General features: G+C 47.3%; 1 protein-coding gene across 1 annotated transcript in view; it reads right to left on the bottom strand.

Annotated features, from left to right (window-relative positions):
- EXOC4 (exocyst complex component 4) overlaps nucleotides 1–18,382 on the bottom strand; it is a 112,382-nt gene extending 94,000 nt beyond the window's left edge. The window contains 7 exon segments of the mRNA XM_061562701.1: nucleotides 2,815–2,992; nucleotides 3,446–3,695; nucleotides 8,250–8,344; nucleotides 9,717–9,901; nucleotides 10,610–10,804; nucleotides 11,580–11,769; nucleotides 18,224–18,382. Coding sequence (XP_061418685.1) covers nucleotides 2,815–2,992; nucleotides 3,446–3,695; nucleotides 8,250–8,344; nucleotides 9,717–9,901; nucleotides 10,610–10,804; nucleotides 11,580–11,769; nucleotides 18,224–18,300 — 1,170 coding nt within the window. The 5' untranslated portion in view covers nucleotides 18,301–18,382.
- Between the last annotated feature and the right edge of the window lie 5,978 nt (nucleotides 18,383–24,360).

The following is a 24,360-nucleotide window of genomic DNA, read 5'->3' as shown; positions in this document are numbered from 1 at the left end:
TAATCCGTAGCTCTCCATGCCTCTGCGAGCCAAATCTCTCGGCGGGCCAAAGCTCGGCAGGCCATTCCCGAGGCCTTTCGCGGGCCACATGTAGCCCAGGGACCGCCACTTGACGGACCTCGTTCGACTCCAGCACGTATGAATAACAACGACCGACGGACGGACGGATAAATAGCGATTTCCAAGTTTCCCTCGGGCGACTACCCCCCTCCATGAATGTGCGAGACGGGGAAGGTGTTCCGCCTCGAAGAATATCTGGCACCGACAGCGGCGCCATGAGCGCCGCCGAGGCCGGCGACACTCAGAGTGACACCGCGCCAATTAATTATCTGCAGATGTCGCGTCGCGCCTGCTGCTCGGCACAGGGACACGGCGCGAGGAGGTGACGAGACCACGAGTCGACTCGCAGGGCCATGGAGCTCAACACCGGCACGAGCTTAATTAGTATTAGCAAGCTCTGTTCTCGGACACAAATGAATATTCACGAATGTTTCTCCAAAATGTTTATTTATCATGAGAAGATAAAAGGCGTGATAGGTATATAGGCTTTTTAAAAAAAAAACAGTTGCTGAGCACAGGCCCAAAGGCCAAAACACCAGATGAACAAAACAGCGCTGATAATACGAGGCGACTAATCAAAACTCTCATTTATGGGACTGGCCAAACATCCCAGTGCAGGGCCTTCGTGGAAAAGTCTTCATTTCGGTGACATTAACAAAAATAACAAATATTTATATTTTTTATATTTGTTATTATTTTATTATTTCCCTTCTACGTGACTTTACCGACAGAACCAAGAATATGAATCCCTGCAGTCACGAAAGCTTTAAATCAAAAGTAAAACTTATTGTGACAAAGTGAGGCTTTCCTGGGCAAAGGTCATTGTTATTACTACAACACAAAGAAGAATGATGATGATGATGACGATGTAGCCGGCCGTTGGGTTAAATATGCATGCGCGTGCCGCACACAAGCTTCCGACAAATTCCACGTAAACCGGCCCGTGGATAAATAAAGATTGTCCCATGCACCACCTGCTGATTCGAAACACCGCCACAAATAACGTCTTTGCCGAGATGAATCGATGTGCTGGGAGACGTATTTAGACGTGAAAATCTGCAGCACGGACAGAGGGAACATTATGTGATGGAGTGGCAAAACCGGTAGGGGGTGGTGGGTAGGGACTCCGGCTTCTGTACTGAAGGCTGATCATTCCATTGTAAGTGGAGCCTATTTGTTAAGCTTAATATTTAAGAGTTGGAGCATATCACGATTACTGCGGCTAAGAGCCAATGGCTGCCAACGAGAACTGTGGTTGCTGCCTGGGGCTGCGATGGCTCTTTCTATCCATTTTTAATGTTAAACCTTTTTCACTTCCCATTTTACACTCCAGGCACTCTACCCCCCTCCCCATCTTGTAAAGAAAGCCACAACCGCAAATTGGAATATGCATGACGGCACGTGAGAGAGAGAGCGTGTGAGTAGTGAGAGCGGGCGGACGAGAGAGTGGAACCACGATAGAGAGCAGAGGGAGAGTAAAAAAAAGATAAATGTATATGCTAAGGCTGGGAGGGCAGGGCTGATTCATCTTGTAAAATCTTGCGCGAAAACATTTGTCAAATTATTATGTTGGAACGGATCACGAGGGCTCCAGGCACATTATTGGGTTTGATTGCTATCAGCTGTTGGTGCACGACGTCATTTATCTCCCCGGATGGACGCCCCCCCCACCGCCCCCCCCACCGCCACTGCCGCCCCTGCCGCCCCCGTTCGCGGTGACAGATGATCTGCAAGAAAAATGAATCTGGCGGCACGCTCGCATGCGTCGCGCTAAAAAATGTTTCCCGCCGCACTTTGTCTCGTTGCGTTCCGCAGACGGAGAAAAAGCATCTTATTCAAAACATCCTTGACGGCGTCGCTCCCTCGCCCGTGACGCAAGAGGGAGTGGGGGGGGGGTGCCCAAAGTATTTGGGTGGTTACGACGGGGGCATCGCGCCACAGCGCAACCAATATGCGGCGGCGTTTCTCTCGCTCGCGTAAACGAGCGGGCGCACGTGCGAGTCCGCTCGTGGCTTTGTAACAAGATTACCCCGTCAGTATGGCTCACGCACGACGCTCGTCACCGCTCTCGGGCACCGCGTCGTGTTTGTACATCGCCGGCATGTCGATCCGTTGCTCCGCTCCGTCACGTTATCCTACCGACAAATTGAGCTCCCGAAGGCAGCGGTGCTCAAAATGCATTTCTTCCTTGTTATTAATAAACACAAGCCCACGCAAAACAAGTTAATTAAGCGGCTCATATTTATTTATTTTCTGCTTCCAGCTTGTACTGCTGAGTCATTTAGTTTCCGTGGTCCCATGATTAATGGCGACATGTATCCCTGCGTCGGCACGCGGTTAAGTTGTGCATTTTGCCAGGAATTCCATGCGTGCATTGCTTCGGAGCCGGGCCACGTACGTACAAACGAACGCAAATGCACCCAATGTTCCGCTTTGTGAAGAAGACACGAAAAATAAACGCATGGGTGCGTTGTCGAGACGAGCCGTCGCGCGAACGTGCTGCAACACGCTCGTTGGCATGAGAAGCTTTGGCACGTAAGCATGCACACGCCCCTGCGTGCCGAAAAACTTTGGTTGGAAATTCGTGTTCTTGACCATCACCTCTGCCGAAATTGATGGGCCCTTCCTAACACGTGTGTGCGTGCGTGCCTGCACGCACGCAACCATGTCTATACTCGCGTGCTCGAGTACGCGCGCATACGTGCGTACGAGCGCGCACGCCCGCCACTGCTCCCAATTTCATGGTGCATTTACCTGCAGCACGGCCTGGATTTTGGCCCAGACGTCGGCCATGTCGTAGAGTTTCACGTCGCCGGCACGCCCGGCCCCGCCCGGCCCTACCGCCTGCTTGAGGTGCGCGAGCACCACACTGTGTGCATCGGCCACGCAGCGGAATTTGTCAAACAGCAGCTCCATCAGCTCCAACAGCAGCCTGCAGGAAGGAGGAGGGGAGGCGTTATTGCCCAGACATTCCTTCCACGGAACGAGCAGTTTTACACCGGGGCTATTTGGCGGGCCGAGCCTGAACTAAACCACAAGATGCCTGAATGTGGCTCGGAGGCCAAGCAGGGCCAGGGGCAGGGGGACGTCAAGCACAGTGTCACCACGTTATCTGAATGCGTCGCGACTCGTTCATGGCTCAGGTTCTGGAGTGAAACAAGAAGCATGCGCCTTCTGAGCCTTTTCAGGAGGTAAAATGCAACATGATGTTGAATCCATGGGTAACTTCTATAAAGGCAAAAGTAATTTCAAGCCCAAATGAGCACATCTCCTATTTACAGCCATGAGTGGTGGAAATTCCACAATACATTGGCAGGGGTGAGTCTACAAATAAAACAAACACTGTTGATATCCCTCCAAAGATTCATTGTCTGCGCGGCCTCACCCGGGCTGCGCGTCGCGCGGGGCGGCGCTCTCTCCGCGCTGGTAGGCCGAGTCGGCCACCTGCGTGGTGGAGCGGCGCACGATGGCCTGCAGCTCGCGCTCAAAGCGCTCCTTGATGGCCTTGATGGCGTCGGGGATTTTTCCGAGCTTGGCCAGGGCCGCCACCAACACTGCCATGAAGCGGGCGCTGTCCTCCTCGGGGTCGCGCTCCTCTGGGTTTTCCGTCACCATCTCCACGCTCACCTCCTTGCCTGCCGCCGCCACCAGATGTTAGGGTAAATTTGAAAATTAAGAAATTTACATTTATTCCAATGCCAAACTCTAGTGTTTATGTTTATGTAGCTTAGGTGACCCACCCCCGCCCTCCCCCCCAATGTCAGATGTCTCTGTGCCGCACAAGGTGATGCAACGTGGGCATCAGTTGGGGGGCAATATTGCTATTGGTTATTCCAATTCACTAATTTTAAAGAGCAATTTCGAATTCGGACCTTATTTTGTTTTGGACCGGAGGCGGGATGATTTGAGAAACTTTCCCATTGTTTCCGCTGCCGCACCGGGAGATTGAACCGAACCAGTGACCTCTGGATTACAAATCCAAGGTTACTCAGATGTCAAAAGGCCGAGCTGACACTGCAGAGATCGTGACTAAACCGGGTTCTCAAACAGTGAGTTGACGGCCTCACCAAGGGAAAACAAATACATCACGTGGTTAAATTCCAGACTTGATCATTTTAAAACATCAGTTTTACCGTCATGCGATGAATATTACTATGCCCAATACTATGTAGGCCAGAGGTCACCTGAAGCGATCTCGGAGGTAGCGCTACAACATCCGCTTTGGTGGGCCGTTTTCTAACACAATGTACAAAGTATGCCAGATATACTAACATTGCAGAGGCAGCTAAATGACCGCGGTTCTCACCACTAATGGCTCCGGCCCACGCGGGGGGAGCGCTTGCTCGAGGACTTACGGCGAACCAGCCCGCATGCAACGCATTTCTAATTAGCCTCATTTACATGTAACATTTAATGGTCTTTGTTTGTCTGTTCAAATACGCGTAATAATGAGTGACGCATCTTTACCTACATGTACTTCGTTAATAAAAAAAAATCAACACACATGATTCCTCTTCAATCCTCATTCAAAGAATTGTTTTTTTAAACAAGAGAAGGACTGATCGGTGCACAACTTACGTTGGGATTTACGCCGACTTTGTTAGAAACACGAAAATGTGACCCGAAAAATGCCATGACTGTTTACACTCTTTGCTCCGACTGTTTGTCATAAAGCACTAAGCGACGTGGAGTGCGTGCGACTACGCACCCACAGCACAGCGGCAGAAACAGCAAGCCAGCAGCCACAACCCATTGATTTTTGAGCATAGTATTATTGTACACACACATAGGCCTTTTTAAGGGGCCCACATTACTTTTCGCAAGTACGCACACACACTTAACAACTGTTATTTGTGTGTAATATGTGCAGCCTGCACTGTGTAAATGTCCCGGCCAATAACAAAGCTGCGTGCACAGCTGTTGGCTCAGTGCTGTGCGTGCACTTGGCTTTAAATGTAAATGTTGGTTTTGTGCGCCGGGGAAACTGCCAACACATCACGCTAATGCCTTCCCGTTCCCTCACCCAGAGAAAAAACCCCGCTGCTATTTGGCCGTGTGGGTTTAGCCGGCTCAGGCCCGTCGCTTCCGACGCCCTGGAAAATCCGCCGTGCGGCGGCGCGTGAAACGGCACGCGGAAACTCATAACAATAACGAGCGGCGAGCTGCCCGCGCTGCCTGGGAGGGACGGGGGTGGGCGGGTGGGCGGTGCAGTGGAGAGGCATAAACCCGTCATCCTGCAAAATACACACCGCCGACCGCGGCGACGTTTTTGTAATGCGGTCTCAATTTAGCCGTGACCGAACGCTGCAAATCACGCTGGCATTTACTTCCAGACGGCAGGTGAAATATCTCGCCGCGTCCTCGTTCGTTCTGTGCCGCCCCGGCCGCGTGACGGGACTCTGTAATGCCCGGGGGCCAGGCGACCGTTTTAGTGTGCGATCAGCTTGTGGGCCCGTCTCCCCGGAGCCCAAAAATTTGCAGCTATTTGGCCCCCGCCTGACCCTCAACCGGAGCCGCAGATTTCTTATAGAGTGTTTATCTACGCGGCACGCGCATTTATGCCTTTGACAAGCGTTTGCGCGTTCTACCGTTGATATTGACTGGTTGCCACATGTGTGCGTCAGCTAGAGAGGTTATTATTTTACTCAAATCAAATGTGCACGGTTTCTGATGTGGCAACAATAAAAACACAGCCAAGTGCTCGGTGTATATCGCATGCATGCATATACATTGGATATATACAGAGCACTGTGCTAAGGACCTGGCGACTTGAGTTTGATTCCTAGCCAAGGCTATCGTCAGTGGCGAGTGATACCTCAACCGGTCCCGGGTACACCCTTCACCAACAGGCACTGACCAGCATGATCAAGTAGGCTAAAATAAACCCCCTACCACCCCCACAGTGTGGGGGAGCCCTTCAATCAGCAGTGCATTGGCAAAGGGCTTTAAATCAATGTTTATTTATTTCACATCATACACTGTAGATATATTCACTCGTAAACTCAATATATTTACCTGTACACTTTGGGTGCGATAATTCACCACCCCCACCCACCATTACTCGCAGGCTTGCAATTCTATTCAAGAATCAATTAGATTTGTTTTATATTTACAGTGAAGTGTAGCACCTCCAACCCATTACATAGACTATACAAATCTAAACAAAGCCATTATTACACACGCGATTCAATGCACACGTTGCAAACTTAAAAATCAATATGAATCAAAGAAGACCAGGTCCATCATTAAAGCCAGGAATGAAAACCCACTGAGACAACACATGGCTATTTAACCGGGGAGACCTGGGTCATACAGGCCCGGAACGAAGCGGGTTAAAATACAAAGGACGATTTACTGCACGCACATGAGTGCACTGATGATACAACCCCTCCACTCAAGAGAAAACAAAGACGAAGTAATTTCCTGTAACAAAATGAGTATTGAGGCAGTGCTCATCTGTTTACAGCCCTGAGCCGCTGACGGAAATTCCACAAAGCTCAGGCAAGGATGGGTCTATCCAGAGGACAACCACAAATTAGGAAGTAAACAGTCAACACATTCAACAAGCATTTCATCGACCTCGGAGGGATGATGATGGACCGCATCAACCCCCGACCAAGATTTGAACTCGCAACCTTCCCATTGCAAGCCGCTCACTCTGCCACTGAGTCACGTGGCCGGATGCTCCCCCGAACGAAGACCGACACTAAATTCGCCGCCCGCCCTCAGGCGCACCTCCACGCCGTACAGTGCACACGAGCACGCGCGCGCACACATAAAAATCAACGCGCACGCTTCACACGCGGGACTAATGGCGGGAGCCTTCCAGCCCCCAACAGCGAAGAGAGAGAGAGAGCGGAGCGATTCGGAACCTGCGCCGCGCTATCCTGGCAGCGCGGGAGCTCTGCGGGAGCGGGGGGCCGGCGGGAGGGGGGGGGGGTTAAATTTATGGATGCCGAAGCAGTCCATTACGGTGCGGCGGGCGAAATGCGGCTAAATGGGTTTTTAAATGCAAGGCGAGCTAATCATTTTTCACGGGGTAATGGAGGGAGCGCTGTAAGCTCTTGGCAAGAGCCCGCTGGGGAGCCGCCGAGCCGCACACACTCGCGAGCACGCTCTGCACAGCCAGCGAAAATAAAAGGGGGCCACTTATTTTGACGGCTGTTATGATTAGTTGGATTGTTAGCGTAGAGGATCGCAATTATTATCATTACTATTATTAGCGTAATGATGACGATGCTAATGATGACTCGTGAGTGATTGTAATAACGATGATGTGTGATTATAATATTTGCTCTGCGAAGACGATGATTATTGTTATTATGGATGCAAGTGTGATTTGATTTTTTAACGAGCGTGCTTTGTTGACTCCCAAAAATCCACAGTATGTAATGATACACGTAATTCATTTTTCCAAGTTACGGTTTTGAATTCCGATTGTGTTTTTAGTTTGTATTTTCCCTTCTATCCTCAGCACACCTGACCCAGCTGATTTATTTACCATGTGCCCTGCTGCTGTGTATGTATCTGCATGCATGTGCAGTGGTTAGTTCACTGTGCCAAGATACCTGTAACCTGGGGTTGATAGCATAAATAACACCAGTGGCACACAATATCAAAACCTATCCTGGACTCCCACTTAGACGAGTATCTGGAGCAGTGGATAAGTATCAGCTCTGGGGAAACAAAGGCTGCTGTGTGTGATACTCGCTACACAACCTCCACGTGCCCCATGTGTGTGCTAAATAATAACAGGTGCTCACTAACACTTACCCCTACAGTCTGTGTGGACTATATGGGGTGACTTTGTCTTTGTGTGTACGTGTGTCTGTTAACACGTAACACCTGCTGGGCCTGTCCCATGACCTCCTGACAGCAAGACTGCAACACCTACATGCAGTGGACCTAACCTGGCACAAGCAGGTTAGCGACGTCACTTACAATATTTACTCTTACACCCTGTGGTGCATCTTTGTTCGTGTTTATACACATGCCCACCCTAACATTGCCAGCGAGCACTGCTGGGCCCATCTGTCTCCCCGTGGCGGCCAGCAGAAGACGCGGGCACTACTACGTACGAGGCCGGCTGATGCAATCGCTCTCAACCACGCACCGGCGGGGCCCCGGCAGGGTGCGCCGATATAACAGGCGATGGGAAAGGGGTTACATCGCCACGCCTGGCCCCCTACCTTGCGAAGAGGCAGAGTCTGGGGCCTTCCTTGGTGCGGGGGGGCTCGTGACATCTGTGTGCTGGTGGGGCGTCCCGGTCTCCTTGCCCAGAGACCTGAGGGTGGCGGCATTGGCGGAGTCATCAGAGGCAACACCACTCAAGGTGACTTGTACATCGAGCACAAATTAATACCCGTGCCACAAACTCATCAGCGAGCCCCCTGTGCGCTAAATAATAATAATGTAATGTTGTTCATAGAGTACCGTCACCTTTTAATCAAATGGCATCTCACAATCGCCGACGACCCGCAGATAAACGGGAAGTCAGCCAGGCGGTGAGCTGGTGCTACTAACAATTGCCAAAGTTCCCCAGTCCTCTATATATTAATGTTTCAGCCAATGAATGTTTTTACATATGGGAGAAAAACCGGATCGCCATGAGAAGACCCACGCGTGTTAGGGGGCAACACACCACCGTTACAGATGGGACAGATGGGACAGGTGGCACAGGTGGGAAAGGTGGGACAGATGGGACAGATGAGACAGGTGGGACAGATGGGACAGGTGGGACAGGTGGGACAGATGGGACAGATGGGACAGGTGGGACAGATGGGACAGATGGGACAGGTGGGACAGATGGGACAGATGGGACAGGTGGGACAGGTGGGACAGATGGGACAGATGGGACAGGTGGGACAGATGGGACAGATGATAGTCGGCACTTTGCTCGACCGCCTTCTCTTAGCGAGCCAGGGCATGGCTCCTCGATGCCCACGGGAAAGGAGTTTCACAACATTTGTGCCATTACCAACACTCGCCTCCACAGTGCTGGTTTACAGGTCACGTCTGTGGTCACCGCCGCCCTTGTAGAACAGTGTGCGGCCATGTGCATTGACCGTGTGTGTCACGTGGTGTCATGCGGTGCAAGTCACGTTTTGCGTGTCACGTTACGTGTGTAATTCTATACGCGGCACATGTCGCGTGTCAGCTCATGCGTGCCAGCTCACGTGCAAACTTTCCAACGACTGTCACCAGATCGGCCTCTGTGGAAGAGTCTCGTGAATGATGCTGCTGCGTAGTTGGAGATGGAAGAGCAACGCTCACAACAACGAGTAGAGCACGGGAGGTGCATCTGTCAGTTTATCCTGGTCAACCCATAACACCTGAGTCTCTCCCGTGACTTCCTACGAGCAGTAAGCCTTCAACACTTCACATGATGGCCCAAAAGTGCACCTAGCCTGACACAAGTGCTGCGGTAACGTCACCCCCACTTTGTCGGTGAATGGCGGCGACCGATGTGGTTGTCATGTTACGTGCGTAACATTATGAGTTTGATTTTTGTTGCGTGTCACACCGTTACGGGCGTCAGCTCTTGAGCGCCGCGTTCTGCCGCGTCACACCACGCGTCGCAAATCCCACGCGCTACACGTCACGCGCGTTATCCCCCCGCGTGTATGTCAGAGCGCGCACGTAAAGCTGCGCCGTACCCGGTGAGGTGTGGCGGTGGCGCGTGGTGTGCCGCATGGCCCGTGGAGCGGATGTAGAGGTGGCGGTGGAGCTCGGCGATAAGCACCACGTGTAGCGTCATCTTCCTGGCGTGCAGCTCCAGCCGCAGTTCGCTCAGCCCCTCCACCTGGCGCAGGTGCCCGTCCAGCGCCTCCACGGCCGACACCTGTACGGACACGCGCGGGCGACCGGGCACGGCCCGAGGTGCATAGTACGTGACGGAGCTGGGATTTATAGGAAATATATACGAGAGGAAAGTGGTTCCCAACCTTTCCGAGCCCGCGGATCACCGTCAACCCTCAGGAAATTCTGTGCACCAATAACATATTTTTGCAAATTGAAACAATCTAAAGGCGCGATAAAAACGTTAATTAAAAAAACATGAAAATGACCGTACTTGCTTTTTATTGACTCGTATAAAGGAGATGGCTCATGCAATGGGCAGTAAAAAGATGTAGTGTTTTGCAAAAAAGAATGTGGCATTTGCAACCCCTTCCCACGGCCTTGGAGAGCGCCAGTAGTAAATGAACCACAGGGTTGGGGACCGCCACACTAGAATAGTACGGTAGGCTGCACGTGTAGGTTTGCTGGGAAAAACAGAGTTCCTCAATAGTGCTTTATGCGGGCTACATAGTAAAATTTGCATGCTGGCGGACCACATGATATCACAACGTCCCCGCACGTGACAACCAATGTCTACCTCTCGTCTCCAGGTCTCTCATCCATCTCTCGTCCATCTTCACTCGGAGAGCCATTAATGTTACACGATGGGTAAAACCAGCAAGACGAGCGGTGGCGGCGGGCCGTACACTATCAGGAAGCGGCGAGCCGGCCGGTTGCCGTGGCAGCCGGCGAGTGTCAGAGGGCTGCTCACCAGCATGTCAGTGGCGCGCAGGTAGTGCTTGCTGCCCATGGCACGGTCGAGCCGCTGCGGGACCTGGCGGATGTCCTCTATCTCGTCGAGGAGGGCGAGCACATGCTTGTGCTCCACGCCCTCCACCCACAGCTTGCGCAGCTCATGACGCTTGCACTGCAGCAGCGTCTTGCACGACAGCAGGTTCTCTCGCACCTGCCGCCAGCATGGGGTGGGAGATTACGTGGTTGGGGGGGGGGGGCATGCGACGACGTGGGTTGAACCGGTGACATCGTCGTTCATCGAGCAGGGGTGTTGCAGACGTTACTATCCGTGATTGATTTTGGGCGTGGCTCGCGTAACATTCTGATGTGTCGACAAAATTGCGGCGAAGGTGGATGAGTGATTTATCGTCACTTCACCGTGCTCATTAAAGTAAAAAAGCAAGCTATTACGCATTCAATGAGCGTTTTCTACAGCGTTTCCTGGAGTAATTAACGCCATGACGTCATCATTTTCTGACAACATTTGAGTTGTAAGCATGATACATCATAACGTTGCAATGACGAGAAGACGTATGTTGAGTGAACCCGAGTTGAATAACTTTCAAGCCACCTCTATTCGTACTTGAAGCAATTCATAAACAAGTCGGAGTTAGGCCATGTAACGATGATCTGAACAAATCTGTCACTGGAAACCCTCCACCACCTAACGAAGTTAACTGTGCCAACTGTGCCAACTGTATTGGGGTGGAGGATCATGACACACGTGGCCTAACACAAAAATCTAACATTGGTCGCGAAACCCTACATATTAAATTCTTGGAAGTACACTAAAACACAAAAACAACACGACCAAAATGTGAAACACAACTTCTACAAAGACAACCGGTATCATCATGTCATGAAATTCAATGTCCAGTTGCGAACAATGATATTGCGGCAAACCCAAGTTTCACCGCTCGTGAGAAACTGCGAGGGCGCTCGTGCACCTGTCGGATGCGCGAGCGCGAGGCGGCGATGCGCTCGGTGATGGAGTTGTAGGTGCGGATGGCAGTGGTGAGCTCCGTGTAGTGCTGCACAATCTTGTCGTCCAGCTCGTGGTCGCAGCGGTCGTATGCCTCTTCCAGCCGCTGCTTCTCTGCCTCCCGGTCGTGAACATCATCGCTAGTCGAGAGGGTCCTGCCCACAACATCGTGACCATCACCATTATCAACATGGTTGTCATCTTTCGATTTAAAGCTTTCGTGACTGCAGGGATTCATCTTCTTGGTTCTCATTTATCAACGCTTTCCAACTAAGGGTGAAAGTCTCGATGCATCAGCTCTGTGAGTCTGTTTGTCGGTCTATATGCAACATGGGATCAAGATTGTTTTTCAAATGATGATTCAATATTAACTGAACTTTTCGTACAACATTGCACAGCTTTTAGAAACTTGCCTTTTTGAAACTCATATCAATTGATTTTAAACGTTACCCAACACTTGCAGACACAAGCCAAAGCCAAATGAACGATTTCCAAATAACCAAATGTATTTTGCCTTGAACACCACCCATCAGCTTCTGTACTGCTAATTAAACGCTTTCCAATCAAACACATGTTGGAAAGCATTAAATAGTTCATGCATATGCATGATTGTTCGACCTTGTTTCTATTCATCAAGTATTTTTTTTTTTGGAATCATCAAACCTGTTTAACTTCATTGTCGCCATCGGTGGAATACATTTTTTTACAAAAGGTGGCTGAGCACAAAAGGCCCAAATCGGCAAGTGGCCAGCGATAAAGAGCACTATTGAAGATATAATAGACGACAGTTAATAGGATTCTTGAATTTAAGCAAGGTTACACGAACGTTTTTTTCAGTCGATACGATAATTTAATTTGCATTTGTTATGTGATCCCAGCGTTTCTCTTCTTGCCTCTCAGCGCAACACCAAACGCGATCCCCTCCACGCTGCTCTGCACAACTGCCCGCTCACGTTCCACGTCGGTGTCTGTGTTTCCAATCCATGTCATGGCGGGTAATAAGCACCGACTGAAAACTTTCTTCTTGAGCCACACTGATGTGTTGCTTTCATTATCAACTTGCAAAAGCACTCCTACCTGCTCGATTTCATCATTTTGATTATCCCAGTCGGCCTTTGAAGCTGTCCTTAGTTTACTTATTCCAATGCATCCTCTGTGTCTCTCCAACAAATGCCTTAATTTTTTCATGGAACTTGTTTTTACACGACTTTGTTTTTCTCATATTAATATTGAGTCCAACTCTCCAGCTGTCTTTATTAGTAGAAATTTTGTTTGGGTTAGATAGCCTAAATATATAAATGCGTCGTTAAAACCCGCTACCACCCGACACAGCCAACAAGTAAGGATTGTCACGTAAACAGAACGTGCCAATTCGTCACTAGTACAGCACACCGGTGTGTTGGAGAGCCAAGCCATAACATTTACAATCTGAGTACGATGTTTCGCCAGTAATTACAACTAGCTTCATCAGGCGACAGCCAGATTTGTGGAGAAGTCTAACGGTTTCATTCGGTAAAGTCACCTACGTCACTTTACCGAAAGAACCAAAGAGTATGGATTCCTGCAGTCACGAAAGCTTCAAATCTAGATCTACTGTTTTGTTTCTTATATAGAGTCGTAGATGTGTAGTGACATAGAATGGGTCACTACAGCGCCTAGCGCCAGTTACTGATAGAGAGGGGAACTGGGAGTTTAGTAGCCCTCTCTGCCAGTAGGGCATGCAATGTCATGGAACGAGTCCCTAGGGGGCGTAGTGCTGGTGGCTGGCAGAGAGGGGCATCTGAAGATGTAGCAGCCCGGTTGGCTGGCAAGGGCACGTGATAAGCCAGGGTAAGGATGTGGGCCAAAGGTGACAAAAGGGACACGTGGGGTATGGCCCAGAACCTTCTGGACGTTCCTGAAGGGGGCGTGGCCGAGGGCGGAGCCAGGCCACGCTGGGGCGCATAAAAGGGAGGTCCCGAGGCTGGGTTGGGGCTGTCTGCTGGAATGGAGTCCTCCGTGCTGCCTCTTCCTCAGGGTCTTCGTGCTCGGCATAGTGGGTCAGACAGTGTGTCGACTGTCCTGACCCAGTTTATGTCATTATCCCGTTGTGGTCCATAGAATAAACGTGTTGCCTCCTGATCTTGTGTGTCTCTCAGTGAACCCACTACAGATGTGACAGACAGATTTGTGGAGAAGTCTAATTGTTTCGTTCCTTATATGGAGGCGTAGATGTGGTGACCACACTTCTGCGCTCTTGCGCCACTTGGGTGGGGGGGGAGAATTATTGAGGCCACGTACATTATGCATTACGCGAGCCCTTTGAACTTGTCCTTCCTGTCTATTGTGTGTATTAAAATAGCCGTACCAATTGTAATCCCTATTGAAGTATGCTGCCCTTTGTAGGCATGCATTTAAATAATGTATTATTTGAGGATTCGCTCATTTTCAGCACTTCGTTACAATGATGCACAGATCAACAGGGCATTGAATGCCAAAACCATATGAAATAACATAAGAATTGAAACTGCACAAGTAATTTAAATGATAAAAAATACCGTACATTGTGGGAGTAACTGATAAACTATCTAGATGTTTGGCAAAACAAAACATCAGTCAGATTTGGCACGGTACATAAAATACAGAAATTAATATCTGGTACAAATAATGTATTACCGAAGCTATCAACAGAAGGTGTGTACAGGATTATCTGCACGTGTGGTAAATGTTATGTTGGGCAAACAGGACAAATGATCAGCAAGAGACTAAAAGAACATCAGAAATATTCAATTCTTCCAAATACAACTGTCAGCAGTAGCAGAACACGCGTGCCAACAAGGACACTCAATTGATTTTGATAATGTTTAAGTTCTGTGCAAAATTAGCTACTACTGGCCAAGACTAATTAGATAATATGTCGAAATGGAAATAAATAAAAATAACTTTAACCGTTCGGCTAGCTACCACCTTAGTCATGCGTGGAAGCGAATCATCAAATAATACATTATTTAAATGCATGCCTACAAAGGGCAGCATACTTCAATAGAGATTACCGTTGGTACAGCTATTTGAATACATACAATAGACAGGAAGGTCAAGTTCAAAGGCCCCACCTAATGCATAATGTACGTTGCCTCAGTAATCCACCCCCCCCCCCCAACGTGGCGCAAGAGCGCAGAAGCGTGGTCACCACATCTACGCCTCTATATAAGGAATGAAAAAGTTACACTTATCCACAAATCTAGCTGTCGCCTGATGCAGCTAGTTGTATTTACTGGCGAAACCGCGTACTCAAATTGTAAATGTTGTGGCTTGGCTCTCCAACACACCGGTGTGCTGTACTAGTGACGAATTGGCCACGGCCACGTTCTGTTTACGTGACAACCCTTAATAGTTGGCTGTGTCGGGTGGTGGCGGCTTATATATATTTACGTGATCTAACCAAAAAAAAAACTCTTTAATGGATGATATTATGGTAGTCGCGAAACACTGTGTTAAACTGTCTTTATTAAGTTCTTCAATCATTCCCTAAAATCCCCTTGCCAAACTCATCTTGTGATTTGTATTGTTACTTTCTTAATGTAATCTCTGTGCTGCCGTTACATCCATATGAATAGTTTTCATCATTCTGATTGGTTTTTTGTATTTTATAGAGGTTTGAGAGCGCTTTGATAGCTGCATCATTTCCACCACTTCAAATGCATTTTCGGAGTCTGCAAATGCTAAACATAACGTTATTAGATCTGATTGATTGCATGTATGTGATGGATGATAGAGAAACCTTTCCTAAACCCAGCATGTTTATTTGATTGATGACCCTCTAGATTGTCAATTGTTCTGTTTTCAATTACCTTCATGAACATTTGATATATGCACGATAGGAGGCTAAAGGGGTATGTCAGTCTTGAAGTCAGTTACGTCTCCTTTTGGATTTAGAAAGAACGAGGCATGATTCCATGATTGAGGCATTTCAATGCCACATAAACATTTAATAAACATCTGCTGATTACTGTATACTGATTTGGGATATAGTTGGGGCATGTAAATGAGAGATGGCAAGTTAATCAGAGCTCTATACATCACATCAGTATGTTTGGCGATAATCATCATGCTGTAAGGATTTAATGTGTTTGAAAACATTTTTTTGGAAAAGAAAGATGTGCCATGGTTGGTCACAAGGAATGGAGTTTAGGAAATCCAGTGAAATGCTATTGGCCACACGCCATACATTTATCAGTTCTGCTAGAAGAAGGGGCCTCCACTTGAAGGAGCTCTATAGAGCCCCTCTATATATGGATATGGCCTACTTTTCCATGCTGGCTAGATGTCTTGGAAGATACTGGAGTATCCACACTTTAATCCACCAAATGTGAATGCAGAATGCCGATTGACTCGCTGTGGTTGAACTTTTTTTACACTGCTGGGTGGACAGAGGCGGTGGGGGCAGGGGATTAAGAAACTTGCCCCCATTGTTTCAACTTCCGCGCTGGAAGATCAAGCCGGCGACCTCTGGATTACACATCTAGTGTGCTGACCATTACACTGTGGCAGCATCCATTTATTTAACGGATGCATTTAAAATGTGGTGAATAAGGATTTTTTGTTATTTGTGTAATGGGAGTGTTATATCCTGCTTGTAATTGGAAGCCCTGTAACCTTGTTAATAGAAAATATTTGATAAGCCGGTATGCTAGGATGTTATAGTGTCAGGTTAAATGATGATTGCATCCCTGCATAAACAAATGCAGGTGAGGCAGACAACAATGTGTGGCAGATGACCGCAGGTGTGGCACGTGACTGGTGACGGGTGATTCATTATCAAGAACCCGTGTTTCCTTATAGCGCCCTTCGTCGGGACAAAAACAAGACAACCTTCAGATTTCAACAACAAACAAATGTGTGCTCGCAAAAGTAGGCGCAGCTTCCATCACGCCTTGCATGTATGTCATGTGATTACTACACTGCATGCATAATACTCTCAGCATTGCCTAAGCTGAGGCTCATCTTGAGTGGGTGGCCTAAACAACAACACAGCCAAACTTTTACGCTGGTGGTTTAGACAAGGCTGAGAGCATTGTGGATGCGATGTGGTAATCATACAATATTCAGGCCAGGCATGATGCCACCCTGCTGCCTGTGTGCGTTTTCTCCTCTGCGTGGTATTAAAGTGTTTGAATCCAGCCTACACGCATTCTACTGTTGCTGTGATGGGTTTTATTATCATTTACAGAAACTGTTGCATTTGAATAGCAGCCTTCTCTGGCTCATGGCTCATAGAAAGTGCTCACAACTAGCTTACACTGGAAGCAACAACAATGACGATAATCAACATCGTATATTCAACAATGATAACACGAAGAGAGCTGAACTTGATACCGAGAGGCAACGTGCCGTTGTGTTTCGCAGACAAAAGTTTTAAATCGGCACACACCGCCAAAATACGGCGCACGAATGAAAACCATGGGCCACTGACCTAGAGATAGGAGGGCAATCTGAAACGTGTGCAACGAAGCGTGGCGAGACGCATCCTCGGAATTACATCGAGACAGAAAGAGCAGCAGCAGCAGCACATGGACCAGCGAATACATTCCCTTCAGAGACATCCTATTGACAGTCAAGAATAGTAAGCCTGGGCTTGTGCTGGATGGGACGACATTGACCGAAAGACGTCGAGTGACTGAAGAGGAGCCCTGGGAGGGGGTGACAGTCCGGACGGGCCAATGAGATCGATTTATCCGCAGAGGCACCAACACGAGATGCCGGTGGCCTTCATCCAGCGGTGGATAGAAAATAACTGATGGTGGATGATATTGCGACTGGAAATTGCTATTGATGGTGATGGAGTACCAGTGGAGAGGCAATAACCATAACGAGGATACCGATGATTGGATGCTTGAATGATCCGACGATTATTACGATGAATCGATTGTAACTGAATAACGATATACATTACAGTATAATGATAAACTGCGGAGCGGTGGCAAAGTGGTTAGACACCACTGTGCGACAACCTCGGCAACACGGACCCCGCCTTCAGTGACCAGAATGGTGAAGTATGGTCAAACCAACATGACCGACGCAATGAAGAGAGGGGGGGGGGGGGGGGCTTCATCCAGCAGTGGATAAGAGGTCTGCTGGACACGATTAACAGTGACGTCACCCTCAACAATGACTTGATTTGTTTGTCTATTATTAATAAACAATTCGGCGTTAATAAAACGACTGACAGTGCGACCTTAGCGCACACGCGGGACACATCGCGTCCAGCAGCAGCAGCAGCCGCCAGGTTCATCCACTGCTGGATGATGAAGGCCTCCTCCGAAATTCGCCGCTCGCGATCCTGCGACGTAGCGCGACAGGCGATCTCGTCCACACGCAGCGCCGCGAATCTCGCGAACAATATTCGAATGTCACTTGCGGCGCCCGACATTTGAAGTTTTCACGTTTTAATGTTTTCTAATTTAGCAACAGAGACGGCAGAGGCCCAGGCCTCCAGGCGAGGCGCTTCCCACTAGGCCGCACCGCCCCTCACACCGGAGCCACCGCTCAACTCGAGCGACACCAATTAACTTAACCAAAACAACAATAACAAAACAAGATGACAAGGACGACAACAACAACATTCTTTACCGAATGACAGAGATGAGGAGGCCTGAGGGGTCCTTGGACTTGCTCACGGCGCTGCGGTAGCGAACGTCGCTCGCCATTGCGCCCCCTATCCTCAAACCCGGGAGAAAACCTCTTTATTTCTTTAATTTGTCCCACAATTCGTCGAGGATGTAAGCTGCAGGGCCGCGGCAGGCTCTCTCCACTGCTGGCTGCGTGGGTCGTGGCCACGTGGCCCCACGATGAGAGGGGGACGTCTCGGGGCGAGGGGATTCACAGCTGGACAGAGGCACGGAGTTGGAGAATTCGCTCCGAAAGTTGCGAAAAAGAAATAAAAAATATGAGTGCGAATAATTATTGTCATTAGAATTAACACTGAATAAATTAATGTGCAATTAACGAAGAACTGGAAATATAACAACTTTTACTCAGATACATCAATTACGTGACGAACCAATTTGTGCTTTCGGCACAGTTATTGAAAACAGCACATGTTAAGATGATGTAAGGAAACTTGTACTGCCTTATATTATGACATTAAAGAATATTCGATTTTAAAATTGAAACATGAGTAAAGCATATTCTTTGTTTATTTCGGTAAAGTCACGGAGATGGAAAAATTTAAATAAAGTGAACGAAAAAACAAAAAAACACGAATGTAGACTGTAGCCTGGTTCTAAATCGGAGTGTACTGGCAGTCTATAATGTAGACTGTAGCCTGGTTATTAAGCTGAGTGTACTGGCAGTCTATAATGTAGACTGTAGCCTGATTATTAAGTTTGGTGAGTGTACTGGCAGTCTGTAATGTATACTGCAGCAATGGTTATTAAGTTTGGTGAGTGTACTGGCAGTCTGTAATGTAGACTGTATCAACGGGTAGACTGTAGCAATGGTTATTAAGCTGGGTGAGTGTACTGGCAGTCTATAATGTAGACTGTAGCCTGGTTATTAAGTTTGGTGAGTGTACTGGCAGTCTGTAATGTAGACTGCAGCAATGGTTATTAAGTTTGGTGAGTGTACTGGCAGTCTATAATGTAGACTGCATCAATGGTTAGACTGTAGCAATGGTTATTAAGCTGGGTGAGTGTACTGGCAGTCTATAATGTAGACTGTAGCCTGGTTATTAAGTTTGGTGAGTGTACTGGCAGTCTGTAATGTAGACTGTAGGCTGGTTATTAAGCTGAGTGAGTGTACTGGCAGTCTATAATGTAGACTGTAGCCTGGTTATTAAGCTGGGTGAGTGTACTGGCAGTCTGTAATGTAGACTGTAGCAATGGTTATTAAGCTGGGTGTTTTTGTAAATTAATTTCATTTACTATATTTTTATATCTACATGACTTTACTGAAAGACCCAAAGAATATGAATTCCTGCAGCCACGAAAGTTTTAAGTCAAAATATAAGTAAAGCATTGGAAAATTAATAACTTAGCAATGAACATACTTCAATGTTGGTTTCCTCCCCCTGCAGCCAGATACTGGTCTTGAATAAAATGATTACGTATACAATTATTTCATTCAAAAAGGAGGAATACTCTTTTTCAATCAGAATTCAAAATCCCCATGATGTTTTACTCAATACAGCAATCATAGAGGTGTTTTGGGTTGGATCACGAAAATATAAATGTGTCTTTAAACCCGCCACCACCCGACACAGCCAATTAGTAAGGTTTGTCACGTAAACAGAACATGCCAATTCGTCACTAGTACGGCACACCGGTGTGTTGGAGAGCAAATCCACAACATTTACGCTGTCTTTCCGACAGACCTGTTCTTCACCTGAGGACGGCTGCTTGCGTTATTTGTATTATTTTATTATTTCCCTTCTACGTGACTTTACCGAAAAAACCAAGAAGATGAATCCCTGCAGTCACGAAAGCTTTAAATCGAAATTTACAGTCTGAGTACGACGTTTCGCCAGTAATTACAACCAGCTTCATCAGGCCACAGCCAGATTTGCGGAGAAATCCTCCTGTTTCGTTCTTTAAATAGAGGGGATAGATGTGATGGCGTAACTTCACGTGCGAAGGGCCGATGGGGGATTAATGAATGCATCTAAATTACAATGGGTATCCATTGCCGGTTGGTTTATTCATATGGTAATTAGCATATATTATGCATGTACCACAGCAAGCAGTAACTAGTTTTGCACAGAACTTCAACATCAAAATCAATTGAGTGTCGGCTGGTGGCGGGTTTCAACCACACATTTATATATTTACGCGATCTAACCCAAAAACCTCTATTATGGATGAGTGTCCTTGTTGGCACGCGTGCTCTGCCACTACCGACAGTTGTATTTTGGAGTGTTTCATATTCCTTTTTTGTTATTTTAGTCTCGTGCTGATCATTCGTTCTGTTTGCCCAACATAGCATTTGCCACAAATGCAATTAATCCGGTACACACATTCTGTTGATAGCTTCGGTGATACATCTTTAGTACCAGATATTAGTTTCTGTATTTTATTTGCCGTGCCAAATCTGACTGGGATATTTTGTTTTTCAAAAAATTGGCTAGTTTATCAGTAACTCCCATAATGTACAGTATTTAAATTACTTGGTCAGTTTCAACGCTCGTGTTATTTGATTTGTTTTTGGCATTTAGTGCCCTGTTGATTTGTGCATCATTGTAACCGTGCAATTGTAGCGCTGCTTTAACATGTTTAATTTTGATAATTGGTTCTTTACCCTTCTATCTGGCAACAAAACTGACACCTTTTTGCAAGGAGTCATGTTTGCATAGACCGCAATACCTGCAGTCATAAATACAAACAAAAGACATAACTCTGATAATGTGCACTGTCCTTGAAGTTCATTGGTCCACACCCGAGACAGCTTTCCTTCGAGCCTAGTCTCATATGGGTTGGACCAAATGACGCCAAAAGGCGTTATGTCTTTTGTTTGTATTTATGACTGCAGGTATTGCGGTCTATGCAAACATGACTCCTTGCAAAAAGGTGTCAGTTTTGTTGCCAGATAGAAGGGTAAAGAACCAATTATCATATTTTTTACTGGCAAATGAGGTCCCCATAATGTTTAATTTTACTTCTCAGACTATCACAATCTGACACTTTCTTAGTCCGATGTATGAGCGTCTTGATGACAGATGATTTCTGTGCGGGGTGTGGTGTGACTCTGCATTCAGATCGGGGTCAGTCAGGTCCGGGTTAAGATTGTGTAGACCCCTGGTACTGTGAGCCCCCCAGTAATATTTTCAAAAGGAAAACAAATTAAAGAAAAATAAAATGTATTTTTGCAAGGCGAACAACAAATAAAAATCAGGATTCACAAATGAAATAACTTTTCACTTCATCTCAGGAGGCCCTCCGGCTGGTAGAGGCCCCTGGGCTGCGGTCCCTAAAGCCCCCACGCCTTGACCCGGCCCTGAGGTCAGTGTGCGTTGTCTTTCGCGAAGCGCCGTGTTATTTTGATATGATGGATGATATTGGCCGCGAAAGCCTACGTGTTGAATCAAGACAGCATCGTCATATCGCACTATTTTACGACACCGACAACAATAAAGGTTTGCTGCCTAGATTCCTGCCTGCCTGGCTGGCGGACGCGCAAGTGTCTGTACGTGATGACGTCACTGCGGACATGTACGCGATTGACGTCACCCGTATCCCACGGCGATGAGCCCGTCCCGTGCGTGCTGACGTACCACCTCCATCCCGGTCGCGGACCCGACGCATCTGAGCGTAGAGTACGCTGTCAATATACTGCATTCAACAAAAGATTCGCTGGCTGGATGTCTGTCTGGAGGGCGGGACCGACACGTCCAAAGGACGTTCAATCTGATAGTCTTGACAGCATATATTTTTTGAAAAGCTGCATGTAACATCGCCAATTAATAATACTATCTACTTAAATAGCATAACCTTGCTCAGTCTCAAGACTCTCTCAGGAGGGCCCTGCTACATTGGGATGTTTGGACAATCCCACGAATGAGAATGTGTCTTCGTGTCTGAGGACGGCGGCGAACCCGGAGGCCACCCACAGGCAGACAAGTAGCGACACTCAGTAGCTGCCGTCGCCTGGCCACTTCTCGTTGAGCAATATCTAATTTTGCCCAGCTTCTCAGATCTGATGAGATATCGTATTCTATATTTGGGTTTCTATTTTATACTTGTTTTACATTTATTAATTTTAAGTTGCTTGGGTGCTGATGAGGTCACGTAACTTGACCCGGCCCAAAATCAGCATCATCTATCCCAGGGTCAATAGAATGAGTACAACTTTGTGGGAAGATAACAGCGGTCAGTCTACGGATAGACCACGTTTCCATGGCACATTTCACATGAACACACCTCAGAAGTAATGGGCATCTGAGTTATGGTCAAGGGCAGGCTCGGCCTTGACCCTAACCTTAATAGCGATCTGGGAGAACAACACATTTAGCCCCCCTTGAAAATGTTCCTGTCACTTGTTATCCGTTATGTGAGTCGCGTGTGTTATGAATTTTGTCAAATTTTTTTGCGAACCCAGGAGAGAATGCAAGATACAGTACCAGGATGGAGTCCCATTTGCAAGCGTGACCCGGGTCACCAAAATGCCAAAAACAAAAGAAAAGCAGCAAATAGAAATCAGAGCCAAAAGCACAGCGTCACGTGAGAGATCGAGAATATTGTACAAAGGGTACATCAGTGTTATTTTTTACATTGATCACAGCACAATTATACAATTAATTTACAGAAACATTAAACAGGTGTGGGGTTGTTCGTGCACTAATATGTAAACAGACAAGATTATATGTACAATGCTTATGTATATATGCACGCATAAGTAAAATTAGCGACAAAGTAAAACTATCTCTGTACAGTACCCGTAGATTTTCGATTCCTCTTTATAGCTTTCTGAACTGGGCTGCCGCCCTAATCGGCCACCATGGGTCTGGTCTGGGGTTAGTTTTGCAATCTATTCTCTTCTTGCGTATGACAATGTGTTCAGCAGCTACGGCTACAACACAGCAATTTGACACAATAGGAATCACAGGTGGTTCATCTGTCAGTCATCTCAGTCAGTCAACCCATGGCACCTGGGTCTGTTCCGTGACCTCCTGCACAGAATGGCCTCAAGCTGCACCTAGCCTGGTACAAGCGGTGTTGTGTTGTCACCGCCACTTAGTGACGAACGGCGGTTGTTGTTGTTGTTAGTAGCGAGGTGACTGCTCCCCCCAGAGAGATCGATTTTCTAAAGGATAATGTGCTAGGAAATGGTTACACGCCGAGAACGAATAAAGCATTCTATTCACAACTAAAAAGTTTAAATGCAACTATAGCCTTGCAAAAAAAAATCAAAGTATCGGATTACAAAGTGGACGTGGGCAAAACAAATTAATACACAGTCCGACAACTACTCGGGGTGAAGATAACAGAGCGTTCGTAAACATCGGCCGCCGCTTTGGAATAATGCTCTTCTGTATTATTATTATTACTACTACTATGACTGGTTTCCTGGATTCAGCAGGTGCTCGTGACAAGGTAAATCCAAGGCAGCAAGGAATAATAGAAAAAAAATTGCAAACCTTTCAGCGACTGACACTGGCGCACACGACCACAGTGCGAGTGTCGAAATGCACAACAAAAGGCAGAGCAGCCGATCCGCATGACTTCTGAGCTCTCTGCTCATTTACATGAGGCTGCATCGGCCGCACTCCTTGAGGAATATTATCTCTCCCAACATTATCTGCAGCATATTATCTGCAGGCATATACATAACACGCGGCGCTGTGTGCTCACAAGACTCGCATACAGATTTGGCGAGTCGAGGCGGCGCTGCGGAACAAACCCCACCGTGCTTCTGCCCTCACTGCTCCTCCACCACGCTCATTCACAGTCGTCTCACGCTCAAAGCTAAGCACCTGGGTATGCAACGCTTTCTCAAGACAAATATTTAATTAAATTCTAACGAGCGGGGCAATGATTCGTTTAAAATATATACTTTTTGCTCAATGATAGTATTTAAAAAAACAATAATAATAATATTTTAAATAATATAAAACATGCAACTGTTGTTGCATGTCATTGCTATCTTTTCGAGTCTAATGATTTTGGGGTGTCACATTTGGACAGTTGTATTCGCCAAATTAACATATATTTAACATTTAATTATCTATTGGCCCTTTGTGACTTAAAATTTTCGTGACTGCAGGAATTCATATTATT

The sequence above is a fragment of the Lethenteron reissneri genome, chromosome 30 (genome assembly GCF_015708825.2).
Source record: "Lethenteron reissneri isolate LAM-NWPU_2019-01 chromosome 30, ASM1570882v1, whole genome shotgun sequence".
NCBI classification, from domain to species: domain Eukaryota; kingdom Metazoa; phylum Chordata; class Hyperoartia; order Petromyzontiformes; family Petromyzontidae; genus Lethenteron; species Lethenteron reissneri.
Note: the sequence above shows the minus strand (reverse complement) of the source record. Positions and strands in the feature narration are given on the sequence as shown.